Source organism: Gadus macrocephalus, chromosome 7, assembly GCF_031168955.1.
Source record: "Gadus macrocephalus chromosome 7, ASM3116895v1".
Classification (NCBI taxonomy): Eukaryota; Metazoa; Chordata; class Actinopteri; order Gadiformes; family Gadidae; genus Gadus; species Gadus macrocephalus.
The window spans coordinates 16,894,456-16,909,355 of record NC_082388.1 but is presented as its reverse complement, the minus strand read 5'-3'; the positions used below and the strand labels follow the sequence as shown (position 1 = coordinate 16,909,355).

General features: G+C 43.1%; 1 protein-coding gene across 13 annotated transcripts in view; it reads left to right on the top strand.

Annotated features, from left to right (window-relative positions):
* ncam1a (neural cell adhesion molecule 1a) overlaps positions 1-14,900 on the top strand; it is a 53,289-nt gene that overhangs the window by 24,922 nt on the left and 13,467 nt on the right. For 4 of the 13 annotated variants that reach the window (XM_060057019.1, XM_060057016.1, XM_060057024.1 and 1 more), the window contains 4 exons: positions 273-287; positions 1,223-1,276; positions 7,051-7,175; positions 7,770-7,950. In XM_060057019.1, coding sequence (XP_059913002.1) covers positions 273-287; positions 1,223-1,276; positions 7,051-7,175; positions 7,770-7,950 — 375 coding nt within the window. Of the gene's footprint in view, positions 1-272; positions 288-1,222; positions 1,277-7,050; positions 7,176-7,769; positions 7,951-10,850; positions 12,916-14,900 lie in introns of those variants that run through there. The other 9 variants (XM_060057023.1, XM_060057022.1, XM_060057029.1 and 6 more) reach the window with 5 other exon arrangements.

Below are 14,900 nucleotides of genomic sequence, written 5' to 3'. Positions count from 1 at the left end.
GGTAATAGATGTCTCAGGCACAGAAGGATCAAATAGACAACAACAGACACAGATAGAATTCTAAGATCAACAAGCGTCACAAAGACCAACTCTTTTGTTTTGTATGATATTAAGATAGAGGACCGAGCCGCCCTCAGCCATTTCATTGTGTTTCTCAACTCATGCTTTGTATTTCCCCTGTTTTTTTATTATGATTTTCCATCTCTCTTTCTTTCTCTCCCTCTCTCTCTCTCCCTCTCTTACACTTTGTTTTGTTTCCTTGGACCATCCAGGGTATACTTTCACAAGTAAGTGTGCCTCTCTTCCCATCTCGCCTTCATTATTTTCTATCGTGTTCCTTTATTTCCGCTGCAGTTACATCGCCGGCAGCGTTCGTTTGAAGTCACCCATTCTCTCAGTGCATAAGAATCTATATAATGATGGCAGGGAAATGTTTCTATAATGGTATCGCATCATTGTGTTTCATTGCTTATAGCTTGAGCGAAAGGAAAGGAAGAAAAAAAAAGACTCCCATTGAAATGCAGTCGTTTTATTCTGACTGCGTTCAAGTAATGAAAACATACTTTATTATTTAATTTTTTTTGACCAGCCATTCGTAACTCTTCTCACTCAACTTTTCTAGACAGCATTCCATTTCATTACACTAATGGGGAATCAGGTTTGTGTGGCAGTATATTAGGTTGGCTCATTTAAATCCCTGTAGCTAGTATTGATCAATGAGGACTAAACCCGCTCCCTCTAGTCTCAGATGCTATGTGTCCCTTTTAAGTTGGTGGTAAGTCTTTTTTTTTTGCAGAAAGTGAACAAAATACTCAAAGAAAGCCGAGAAATGGCTTTGCTTCGAAGTTTAGGAATACAACATTTTCCTAAAATGCAGCGGCATGCTATTTTACACACGTTTATCCATTTAAAAGTATCTTCAAGCGATTGTCTCTTCATTACCTAAGGCTTCTAATGCAGATTAAGTAACACAGACACACACAAACACACACAGCCATGGCTAGGTGGGAAGCCAAGGTGTACAGTAGGGGTTCAGGGAGGATCGTCAAAGCTTGCAGATGAGAGAGCGAGACAGAGCGCGAGAGTGCGCGAGAGAGAGCGAGAGAGCGCGAGAGAGAGAGAGAGAGAGAGAGATCGAAATCATCGGTGCTGTTAGACCGATGCTGTCTGGAGATGGCTAGGGAGAGAAATGGCTGCTCACCCTCTGTCCGCCATCTTTCAGCTCCACCAGAGACCTCAACCCCCTCCATCCCTCCTCCAACCACTCTGCCCCTTAGTGAGTATGCCTATCCAGAAGTATGCGGTGTCTGCAATAACTCCCACAACCCAACTCGCTCTGTCTCTCTCTGTCACTCTGTCTATCTCTCTGTCTCTCTCTACCTCTTTGTCTCTCTCACTCTCTCTCTCTCGCCCTCCCACTCTCTCTCCATCTCCGGCCTGGCCTCCCCAGCTAGCGTAGCCTCTCTCACCATTATCAATGGCCTTGCCACAGAGACGTAATGTAGTGCCGTGGAGCAGCATCACATTTCTGTTGGTTTTCAAGATAATGGGTTTGGAAAAAGACAGAGCAAACTAAAACAACAACAACAACAACAACAACAAAAAACACAGCCGCCACACCACTAGCTTTTTGCTAACATTATGCTATAGGCCCTTAAGAATATCATCCCCCTAACATAAGCCTGGCGGCCCTTCTTTTAATTGATCATTTTGTTTGATATTGACGGGAACACAGTGTGCATGGCTGTAACCGAACCACGATGGCATCAGGTTCACAATAACTCGCCCGATTGTGGTGATTTTCTAATATGGATCGAAAGCATGGGTCCTGTACACTGTTTGCTCTACGTTTGGGTATGGCAACATGTCGGGCCGTTTTGGCTTAAGCGTAACTCCCCTTGATGCATGCCGCTGTGTACGAATATCAATAGAAGATTGAAAAGAAGGGACCCCCAACCGACCCTGCAACCGTAGCATCTCTGTTCTAGCAAGCTTAGTAGTTGTAGTTCTCTCACTCCTTTGTATGTCTTACATTAAACACATAGAGGTGAGGTGATCCGGGTGTTGTTACACTGTCCATAATGCCCACCATTTACTTACAGTCACAGGACAGACAGGATATGCAAGGAAAGGCTTCCATTGATTTTTTTGATCAGCCTTGTCAGAATATAACAATGTCCGATGTGGTAAGGAGGCGCATGGCTTTATCCTAGAATGATTTGGATTTAAGAAGGGGCAAAAAAGTAAACAGTGTGGCCGTTGAACAATTTTCAGAAAGATATTTTCATAAAAAATTGACAACCCATGTTTTAAGTATATATTTTTTAAGTATTTGGTTGGCGGAATGACAATGGGTACTGGGCATAAAGAAGTGAACGAAGCATCTTCATTGAACATTCAATTAGCTAAGCAGCAGCCGCAAGTCCTAGAAAAAAAACCAAGGTTACAGGAAGCCGAATGTGAGACGGGGGAGGCAAAAAATGTAACATTGGTGAATGACTGCCAATTAAAAAGTAATTTAAAGTTTTCCCCATGAATTTGAGGATCCATTTTTAATTAAAGGCAGGTTTATTTTACAGAAAGCAGCTGCATGCAAAAACATTTTACCCAACAAAACAAAAAAGCACCCAACTTACTGTTGGATTTGTTGTGTGGAGTGCATGTGTATGGAGTTATTTGCGATGCGAATGATCCTAGCTAGCTGTCTGCCCTATTGTGTGTTGGTTTGATAAAAATCTAACCGGGAACTGACCTTGTAGCCGTAGCCTTTAGTATTTGGATGCTAATACCATTTGTATGTGCCGTTTAGCAACGTCCTTGTACTGACATAGAGTCGACTCCTGGGCTTGTCTCACTAACATGAGCATTGTCAGTATTTATGCTGACTCATTTTGTGGTTCTTGACACAAAATGTGCATAGAATTTTGAGTGTGATGTTCGTTTGATCTGAATATTTGGTCGGTAAGTAAATGCATTGTTGAAATGTTTTACTTTCATTTGAAATGTATTATGAAGAGTTGGATGCTGCTGTTCCAGAGATGCCACCTAAACCCATTGATTGAAATGTATGAACTGATATGTATATATCTAATACACACATGTTACACCTGTTCATTATCGATTCTAGCTTAATGTTTGGTCTGCTCTACTGTACAAGTATGTGGTGCACCAAGGCCATGCACCTAGCGGTCATACTTGTACTAAAGGAGACGGGGGAGGTTAAATCTTACAAATGATTTGAACCAAAACCTTCACACTGATGTCAGTCGTTTCTTCCCTAATCCTCCATCTGTTCATCCTGTTGTTCCGCAGAGTTGTGTATCATTGCCAACTGTCGCATAATAGGCAGCTGCATCGCCTATTATGCAGACTTCCCTCTGTTGTATATATTCACCCCATGGCTTTTTAAGCATAGCTTGCAAGGTTCACAGTTATAATTTTCAGGAAGATTTTATTAATCTATACTGGTTTGCCCATATGAAGGTATTTTCAGACAACAATTGCTCTCCTTAACAAAACCAGGAATGGGGCAATTTCAATTCAGTTTTGTATTATGATAATGTGAAATGATAAGCGATTGATGCTGGATGTATGGTGCAGTGCCAGACTTTTGTATGTTTGTTTGTAGCATATCAATAACAACAAATAATTAACTGTTTAGAAATTAACTAAACTCAGCGTCTGCAAATGCACCTTACATTCAGCAATTTTATTTTTAAATTTTTTAAGAGATTAATTATATTTATGTACTCTTATGTTTTTTGTGTTCCCGTTAATTTATTTGTCATTTCCGTCATTAACATAATTTTTTCGTTAATTACCCATGTTTACATAATTTCCCATTTGTTTATGTCTTCCATGTGACCCTCCCCGCCCCATCCCTCCCTTACCTTTCAACCAATCATGTGCGTGCGTTTCATATGACTTTGTCATGTGGCCCTTGCATGGTGCTGATGATGTCGTCTTCGCTGATGAACAGAAGGTAAAATCATTTTGCTCAGTTTAAGAACTCAAAACCACCCCCGATCATTTAGCGCCTACTTAGACGTATAACGTTAGACGTGACATTAGCAACATCATTTTATTATTTATCATCGTGTAAAACTTTCATTTGCAGTCTAAATTATAGTCTAGAATTCATTTATTTCCCTTTTTTTGGCCACCTGCACTCATCTAGTCCATCACCTTTGACATTGCCTCCATTTCCCCTCCAGTCATTTCACCACTAGGTGATCTCACTGGACAACACGTCGTCCATCTTACACACACTGAGCTAAAATCCCTCTCTGCTGCCCACCAGTGCCTCTCTATTTGGCCACAGGCTAGTTTGAGTTGGAGGAAACCAAGGTAGCTCAATCTGTCTCAAACATTAGGGATCACCCTTTGAACATCGCACTTGCAGGTTTTTTGGAACGATTGCCACAGCCTGCAGTCTGCATCGCACGCACATCTTATTTCCCTTTTCTCCATGTGTGCTAAACTAACCCTAATGTCCCCTCCTCTTTCCCTTAACCTTTTTTTTAATCCCTTTATAACAAATTAAAAACCTGCACTTCTGAAATGAGTCCTTCACTGCATGTCTGTATCCTAATAGTTTCAGCGGTCTCCTGACTCAGCAGTCCCGTTGGCATGTTTGTTCTGACGCCGTCCTTATGTATGTGCCTCTTATGATGTTCCCATGTTGGGCCGACTGTTTTGATGAGATATTTGACACATGGGTGTCTCATTAGAAACACATCTGGGGAGAGAGTAAGGGTGATTATATTCATGACCGAGATGAAGTTGTAAACAATTATTTCTCATCAGTGTCATACTTTATGCTAATCAATGTAAAACACGGAACAGGAGAGAAATGGAAACTGTGCCACGTTAAAACAGGATGTGGAGCACATTTGTTATCATTACAATGTCTCATTCCAAAAATGTATACATTGGTTTTTGATGCTTGAAATACTTGAACAGTTATTGTTGCATCAGATCACAAAAAAATCATGCATCATAAAAATCATATTAATATCCAAATCATGGCAGAACGAATAACAAAGGTGTGTTCCACATTGTGCATGGTGTTAGGGCTCATTTATTTAACCTCTCTTTCTCTCTCTATTTCGAGCTCTCTCTCACTCTCCCTCTCACACTTAGCCATCTTGGATCCTGCACTTAAGCGATCGCGACAATCATGAAAAAGCCTTCTTGCCATTCTATCATTCTGTCTAAAGTCACAGTCCGTCTGCTGCTCTATATCCCTAACTCTATTCTTTCCAGCTCTGGCATCTGCCATTGCTTACTCCAGGAGAAGGTCCGGATTGCATTTTCAACAGATTGTAACCCTAGCATTGGCCCGCGATCAAAAATGGTCCGAGGTCCCAGTGTCCATTTATATTTCTTCCACTGTTAACGGATTTTGATGATGCAGGGATAATTAAGGAAAATGAACCATTAACAAAAATCATTACGAAGCACCATTAAGTGCTTGAGAAGAATTTATGTTTGCCCAAAAATTAACAAATATGGAAATATGTCTGATTGCCCACTAAAACACAACATTTCACATTTCAGTAGAATTGTAAATCATCCTGTTTGTTGTGTGTTGTTTTGGTTTAACAATACTCCAAGCTACAAAACACCAATCATTCTACTTCCAAAACAGAGTTATACAATGGAAATAATTGCAACATGTTTTTCACCAGATTGCGAGTTTCACATTCTCTCGGTTCACTTTCCACAAACTATAGCTCATATAATATATCTCCATAGACTACAAAACATTAATGGAATGCAGGGGACATACTGTGTTTACAAATGTAAATGGAACAAACAAATGTAGTGAAGAAACGAAGGCAGAAATAATCCAATACTTACCACGCATACGCCTTGATAATTAGATTCTGCATTCATGGTGCGGCCCCTAGACCTGAAAAGCGCATAAATTGGAGAGCATACAAGTGGCATCGGGACACAAATGCTGATGTGTAATCACACCCCTAACATACACACACATACACACACACACACGCATAGCTTCTTGACCTTTCTCCTCTCCCGACTGCATTAACGTTATTAGAAGTAATAGAGTAACACATCCAATCAAGATACGCAGACTCATTATCTGCCGTGGCCTTTCATTATCCCAGAGGGGCCCCAGGGCCCGATTAAACTGACGCTCATTGAGAATAATGCCCTGCCGGCACACATACATCAAACACGTGTAGAAAGCTGAGCGACCACGCCAAGAAAATGTCAACGCTCCAAATTTGGTAACCTTGTCCACCTGAACATAAATTGTCAGTTGGGGGATTTTGAAAAAAAAAAAGAAATAAACAAAAGTTTGAATCGTTACTATAAAATAGTGTGATCGTATCTATGTCAATTTGCTTATAACAGTATATAAAGGCGATCACAAAAAGTATTTAAAGGCAACAGCAAATGACCACACAGTTTAGTTACACTAAATATTATTCTATATATATTCAGTCAATCAGCTTGCGTAAACCAATGGAGATTCTTCTTTTCCTACCAATCACAGGCATCAGATTGGTGGAAAATAAAGAGGTACGGGTCGTTCTTCCTCTGCTTGTCATGATGGACAGAAAGAGCCCTGCCAGATTATTCAACACTAATATTAAAAGTGACGGGTGAAAGATGACTTTCATTATCTCCTATTCCTGCCAATTGATTTAGGAGAAGAGGGGGTGGTGGGGTGGGAGTGGAGGGATGATGAGCGTAACGTATTCTGTTTCTCACGATTACATTTTAGCGTCTACTTTGTGGTTCAAGGGATTAATTTGAGTGGACGCAACCTTTAAAAGTCTTGATGCGTCACGGCGCGATGAAACGCATCCTTGAGTTTCTGACAGATTGTCCTCTGCATCGCGCGTCTTTATTGGAATACCTGTTAGACCGTTTGACGAGGACACAGGAAAAAAACAAGCAATCGGATCAAAACCCATGGATGAATTGACATTGAGGACGACATTGGGTCCCATGGGGAATGTTTAGTGTGAAACCCGCTTTTGGCTAAAGAAGATGTTCCTGTTATGATGTGCCCAGGGGAACCCAGTGCACCCAAGCTGGAGGCCAAGGTGCAGAAGAAGGGTAACGCCCTCAAGGTGAACTGGGTGAAGCAGGATGACGGAGGCACCCCCATCAAGCACTACCTGGTCAGATACAAACCTGTGAGTATCCCAGGGGCAGGGAGAGAGAGGGGGGCCCAAAGTGGGCGGGTTGTTCGTATCGTTGTTGTTCTTTCACTGAGCGTCTGCATTGTTGGACTGCATTGCCTCAGTCATGACGGGCAATCATGTGTCAGAGTTGTGTGTCACTCTCCATCGCGTCACTCTTTAAATGTCTCATACCTGAATATGGTTATGTGTCAGGGATATTGTCGAGTCATCTTTAACTCATTGTATTGCATTCATCAATTGATTGAGAAAATTATTGTGATTTAGATTTGAATGCAAAAGACTATCTTCGTTTCTCTTCAAATGCCCCCTGGCATGTTTTGATGAAAGTATGCATTACAAGACTCTGTTGCTGATCAGGTTCCACGTTAGTTTTCTCCTGCCTCGATGGTGGAGCTAAATGTATGGAACTCATCGTGTCTCTGTATCTTGCTCCCTCTCTCTCTCTCGCTCTCGCTCTTGCTCTCCACCTCTCCCTCCCTCTCTCCCTCCCTCCATCCCTCCCTCCCTCCCTCCCTCCCCCCTCCCTCCCTCCCTCCCTCCCTCCCTCCCTCCCCTCTACCCCACCCCTCCCTTCCCCTGCTCCAGAAGCACGTGTCTGACTGGAGGCCTGAGATCCGCGTGCCCCACGGCAGCGACCACGTGCTGCTGCAGGCGCTGGACTGGAACACTGAGTACGAGGTGTACGTGGTGGCCGAGAACCAGCAGGGCAAGTCCAAGCCCGCCATTGTCTCCTTCAGGACGGCCATGCAGCCCACCGCCATCCCAGGTACGGTCCATTGTTAACCCCCCATCCCCTCCCCCCTCTAAAACTCACCAACCAAATGGCACGCTGAGGCTGTCACGCCCCCACCCCGACACACAGCGTGTCTCCGTCTGGTTGGATCGAGCCCATCCATCCAGTCTGAACACAAGCCTGGTCAAAGCTATTGTATTTCTCTGGGTGGAGGGAGATCGATTTTGGCCGGGCTGGGCTGGTAATGATGGAGGAGTTGTCGGTTCAGTGGTTATGCCTGAACAACCTTTGACCTTTCGAAAGCACAAATTGAAAAAATCCTCCAGAAACACAAAAAAAGCTCAATGATCCAAAAGTCCTCTTAAACGACCATAATCTGGACCATGACTCATATTGACGTCATGGCGTCCTCGGATGCGATTCGCCCCCTTCATCCGCCGAGCTTTGGTGCAGTTCAACTTCCAATTGCCCGGCCTTATCGGGCTTTGTTCTCCGGGCCCTAAACTTATTGGAGAATAGCTTCTCCACTGCACCAGGTGAGCCGAGCCTAAGCGCATATTATCCATCAGATGCACTCCCACATTTCACCCAGTCTGCCTTGGCGCTCCTGCACCCGTGGCAGTCTCTCTGTGCTCCGGCTCTGTTTGGTGTGAACACTTTCAGTGTGTTATCTGGGGCTTTTGTGGGCTGCCTCCCCGCATTCTAATCTATTGTGATCTCTATCTCTCTGTCTGTCTGTCTGTCTGTCTGTCTGTCTGTCTGTCTGTCTGTCTGTCTGTCTGGTGTATTTATTTGTCTGTCTGTCTGTTTGGAGTATATCACTATTTATCTGTCTATCCATCGGATTATCTCTGTGTGTGTCTGTCTCTCTCTCTTTCTATACATGTGTCTATCCATCCGTCTTTCTTCTCAATCTGTGTCCATCTGTCTGTGTGTGTCTGTCTGGCGTGACTCTCTCTCTCTCTCTCTCTCTCTCTCTCTCTCTCTCTCTCTGTCTCTCTGTCTGTCTGCTCTCTGTCTGTTTTTCTGTCTGTCTGTCTATCCCTTTCTATATACTGTATGTGTCCATCCATCCATCTTTCTTCTCAATCTCTGTCCGTCTGTGTGTGTGTGTCTGTCTACCCCCCTCCCCCTCTCTCTCATGTGCCTGGAGTACCAGTGGGGAGGTAGCCCTTTGGGCCTTTTGCATGGCGCGATGCATCACCACATTGATTTGGCTAATGGTTGAGCAGGGACGCTACGCGGGCAGCCTCGGGTGCATGGTGCATCGCAAGGACACCATGTTATGTTGTTCTTTTCATCGGCTCGTTGGGGCTGAACGACAATAGTAGCAACGGGAGGTTTGGATCACAAAAAATAGCACCGAGTCAGGTGCAAATAAGTCACCTGCCTTTTCTTTAGTTTATTCGTGTATTTGTTTGTGTGAGATTGCGTACGTGTATCGTCAAACCGCCTCGGCTGCTGTTACGACCCCGGCTTTATTTTTAACTCCGAGCCATGAGAAATGTTGTCACGGTTGGGTGTGTACTCAGTCGTAGCGCACACGCCCTGTTAAAGTGACAGGGCTCACAGCTAGAAGTGGTTTAACACTTCTGTCTGTTGACTTGGCGCAACATTATAATTTATATTGTAGACGGTAAAGTATTTTCGCAAAAGGTTTGTTTTGGGCTTATGGGGGGGAAAAAACTCAATTTCTGTAAACAACGTGTCGTTTATGTTGTGCATGAGTGATGAGTCCTTTTGAATATGTAGGTAAGCAGACAAGCGCAAAGCTAATGTTTGATTATTTTCCGTAGTAATTTTTACAATTGGGCAGTTTTTTCTGCCCAAGACTCACTAAAAACAATCCTACAAGACAAAAAATACCATGCTGCATGGCAATGAAAGAGGTGCAAATATGAAAACATATCTATTATGATTATGGTTATAAAGCATTGGTGGAAACTATTTCTCTCAAGGACACCCAATATAACCACAATCCAGCCCATCCAAATCTCCCCAAACTACAGTTGATATTCATATTGAACTTTCATTTCGTTTTTAGAGATATTTATTACATCTAATGTTTTGTTTACTTGGGCTAACCAGTTCAGGGATATGACCTTCTGAAATGCCGTTGTTTTTGGTTCTTTTTTGCATGGCTATTTGAGGGCACGCCATGATGTGATCAAAATTCTAAACCAACAACCCCCTGTTCATGGATATCAGGTTCACATCCATGCCATCTGCTCCCTTTCCAATGCTTTGTGGCTGATGACAATGTGACCGTTCGAAATATAATAACGTCATGTTCGTATTTTGCATTCAAAAGTCGGCCCTTCCTCCTGTCATTTTTTTCTGAATAATCATCCTACCTCTTTCTTCCAGTAACTTTCCATGCATGCATGTCATGACCCATCCTTCACACGTGTTTGTGTGTCTGTGTGTGTGTTTTTTTCTACTAACACACACACACAAACATACTGCACTGAGCCTTTACTTGCCTGACTTCAGCCTCTGATGAACTTTCAACCTTTTGTTTCCATGTTCTGACCTGTTTTTCAATCTTCTCTCTTTCTCTCCTTCTGCCCACTGTTTGTCTCTCACCCATGCCCCCCCCCCCCTCCTCCCTCACTCTCCCCTTTTTCCTCCTCTTGTCTTCCTCCCCCTCATGTGGGATCTTATCCCTGACACACACACACACACACACACACACACACACACACACACACACACACACACACACACACACACACACACACACACACACACACACACACACACAAACTTCTTCCTTCTGTGCTTATGACCTTTTTTTATTTCTGCTCTTGATGTGGCACTCTTCTTTTCAATTTCACGAACACACAAAACCCACGGGATCCATTTTCCTCCATTTGATGTGATTTATTTGTGTTATTTCTCTGTACGGTTTCCGTTCTCGCCGGTGACCTCAGCCACCCTGGGCTGCTCGTCCCTGGCCTGCAACGCCGCATCTATCCTGCTCTCCGTGGTCGCTGTCTTGTGGCTCTTATAAACTGTCCCCTGCCACCGACACACACAAACACACGCACACATGAGCACACACACACACACACACACACACACAGACACACAAACATGCACACACCGCCCAAGAGGAGTCTGGAAGAGCCCACCAACCCCCACACACACACCCGCCCCACCATGCACCTCCTCACGACTCACACTTGACCCCCACCACCACCACCACCACCACCACCACCACCACCACCACTTCCAACTCCTCGCCCAATCACGTGATTGGCTCCCCCCTTTTTTCTTCTTTTTTTTGCCTATCTTGACTCCTTGTGCCGCCACACACAAGAACGAAAGAACGAACGAAAGGAAGAGAGCGATAGAATTAAAAAAAAAGTAACGCCACGTTGAAAAGTTGAGAAAAATACAGAGTCATGGCATCTTTCTCGTCATGACCACGGGGGTGGGTGAGCGTCATTCTGGAGTCGTGCTTTGAGTTAGTTTTTTTAATTCCTTATGATGCTTATGATTGTTTTTCATATCTTTAATATTTGCATAGGGAAACATGCAGCACGCAGTTTTTTGGTTTTGGTTTTGTTCACTGTTGTCAATATCACACAACAGAAGTGGTTATGCTGTCAAAGATGCGCTAGCACTGAATGAGAAGACACTGCTGATAAGTTTACACATGAGAAATGCCTTTGATCTTCAGAGATGTGGCCGATTTGCACGATTAAACCCTTACCCCACAATGCCCGCATCCCCCAACGTACAAATGGTGGATAATTGCTAAATATTCCAACACAATGAGTCACAAAGAATGTGTCTCAAAACGACACTCATTTGTTGTGTAATTAAAACGTCCATCACCGTATTTTCCCAGCCCACGTTATCGACGGCAGTACACTGAACAGTGGCAATGAAACTTGCTTGGTGCTAACTGGCATGGTCACTGGTATGCTAGCTCCCTTGGCCCATACTCATCTACATCTAGCCAAATCTTAGTCCCCTAACCCGGGGGTTTGACAACATTGGACAGCGGAACAAACATGGCATCATAAAAAAAGGATCACTTATGAGTAGACAGTGTTTCTGTCGTTGAGACGCTTATTCATCTCAGCCGCAGGACCGAAGACCCACACTCTCTTGACGTTTTAGTAAGACACCTCTCCAAATTTCAAATACAGGTTGTTTGTGTAACAACATACGACTTCCGCTCCGATTTATCGTACGATTGATCGCCGGACCTCATTGGTAACGGTTATTGGCGAGTGATCGTCGACTTTCTGGGGAGCTTCTATTTGGAACTAAGAGGTGACCTACATTAATTCCTCTGCACCGCCATGCATGACGTAAGTGTGAACAATACAGATGCGAGGCGTGACGCTGGTGTATTCACGAAGGCGCGGATCCCCCTCTCTGAAGTTCTAATGGCATTATGAATATGCTAATGTGTGTTGATTAGGTTACGCGGAGTGTGTCCACAAAATGCCGTGCCTAGTCTCTGGACTTTCTGTTAGTTTTTGTTTATGTCAATTTTTTCTATCCACACATTCAGGCTTGAAAATGTTAATGGTCCACAAGGTTAAAATGAGGACATGCTACGCGAGATGAATTAATTGCTGGTTGTGATGATGAAATATATTTTTTTCTTGTTGTGTGTCATAAGATTGAAGTCCATTATTGTAGAGAGAGAGTGGCCCGGGACTGCATTGTCAGTTAAAAGGAGATGGTTGATGATGAGAGAAAAATAAAAGAATCAAACATAATGTTTTGTGACAAAGTGTACATAATCTTTTAAAAGGTATTCTCCGATATTCTCGATATGCACACCCACCCGTTAATTTGATGCTTTACGCTCTCTTTTTACCTGACAACAGAGCAAATCTGGAACTTAATGCTTTAGCTGTACTTCATTTTCAATAACCTGAAATTATAATATTGAGAATTCTTTTTGTAAGTACATCTCTGTATTGCCATGTATTCATTGTAAGTATGAATAAATTGTGTTTCTTTTTTCTTTGAGGAACGACATGTATTTCCGGGAAAAAAGTGTAAACATTTAAATGCTTCTAGAGATCCACCTTCTTTTGATGGATTTTATGAATAACATTCAGCTATGAATATGTAGCTGTATGTTTGTCAAAAGCTTCTTTTCATTTTCTTTCTCCTTTCTTCTTCTTTCCATTATTTTCACTTGCTCTTCCCTATTCTATTCTTCATTTGACTTTGCAAGTTTTGCTATCGATAGCATGTAATATGCTATAAATGTGCCCATGCCATCTTTGATTTTGTTGAGCTGGGGAATAGCCAGGTTGCTGGGTCTCAAGCAGTGAAGGAACAATGTTGTCAATCTTTTGGCTCAAATATCCATGATGCACTGCACCACGAGCGACTTTGATTAGAACTTGTGTACACACAGCCGCACTTGTTGGCTAGTACAACACAAAATAAGGTGTCACCTGATTTTGTGCTGGAGGTATCTTTGGAGACAATATATTATTTATTATCGTTTTTCCCATATAAATGCAATATACAACCTAATCAGGGGACTGATTGACTGGGATGTGGGTGCATATGCATAATGTCCTGGACATCAATGTAGCTCCTATGCAAGCATACCCAATGTCTAGAAAGACACCATTGCAGGCTATTTCCTAATGGAATAGCCATTTAAATCCTGCATTTCCCTCACTACCGGTGTTTTTGTAAAGGAATGAGAAAACTGTGGATATGGTAAAGCCCGGGAGCCAAATGCTTATCAGTGTTGTTTCAATAGGATTTGGTTTCCCTCCATTGTTATTCATACATTTTCATCTTCATTTCTACGACAGACTTCCATCTCTCTAAAACCTCCACCACCTCCTCTGGAATAGCCTCAGTCTAAATCAGGTATCGCTGATTAGGAATCTTTTAATGCCGGACCGAGGTGCAATCCCCTCCTGCCCAGATAAACAATATTTTCTGCGTATCCTTAACAACCAAGAGTGTACTGTGAAGCTAATCAGATTTTTCTTTTTTCAATGTTAGTGCCACGGAACCGAAAATTTTATAAAAAATATATATTAAGTACAATTCACTATGAAAATTTAAATAAAATTAAACGCAGGGCCTTCATTTGGTAATTTCCTTCCATCAAAATTGTGCGAGGAAAGATATTGATAGATTTTAAAATGATTTCAATTCATTTTCTGAAAGTATTTAAAATATGATACACCACTGGAGATTTTAAGTATTGTAAAGATGAAAAATGTGCTTACGGATTTCCCATTCCCCGCCTTGTTTCCAACACATATTCAGGTAACGCCCTATGGCATCCATGCAGAAACATGTCAACAAACAGTTCAAGAATAGCTGTTTTTCAAAAGCGGCACATACGAAACACCTACATATGCAAACATTTCTGCGTTACTACCACCGCCGCCTCGGAGAGATTGCATTCAGTATACCCTGGATGCCTGTTGCTAAATCACAGGCTTAACATTTCAAGATAAGCCTTCCTCCATGAAGACCAGGCGGCGGTCAGAGGCTGCACCCTGCCTGGTGCACAGAGGAGCTCCTTTCAGCACCAGGGCTCTAGGCTGGGCTTGGGCTGTTAAAGCCTGACAAGCCCAAAAAAGAAATATTCTATACTCCATGCTGACACTCAGATACGTGACTGCTCCCCGTTCCGGGGGGCTTGCACACACGCTGCGACAGCCTTCCTTGCCACTGTTGGGGGGCTGGAGGTGGGCTATGGGGTGCTGGGAGGGTGGTGGAGGTGAGAAAAAACATGGCACATGATTTATCACACCTGTTAAAATGTAAATGAAGTGAACGGCAAAAGGAATAAGCAAGGGTGGGCCGCACGGCCACCCTGCGTGTGTGGTCTGCGTATCTCTGCGTATGTGTCTTTCTCTGTCTCGCTCTCTCTCTCTGTCTCTGTCTCTGTCTGTCTCTCTCTCCCTCTCATGCTCTCTCTCTCTTTGTCTCATATTCTCTGGCTGTCTCTGTCTCGCTCTCTCTCTCTG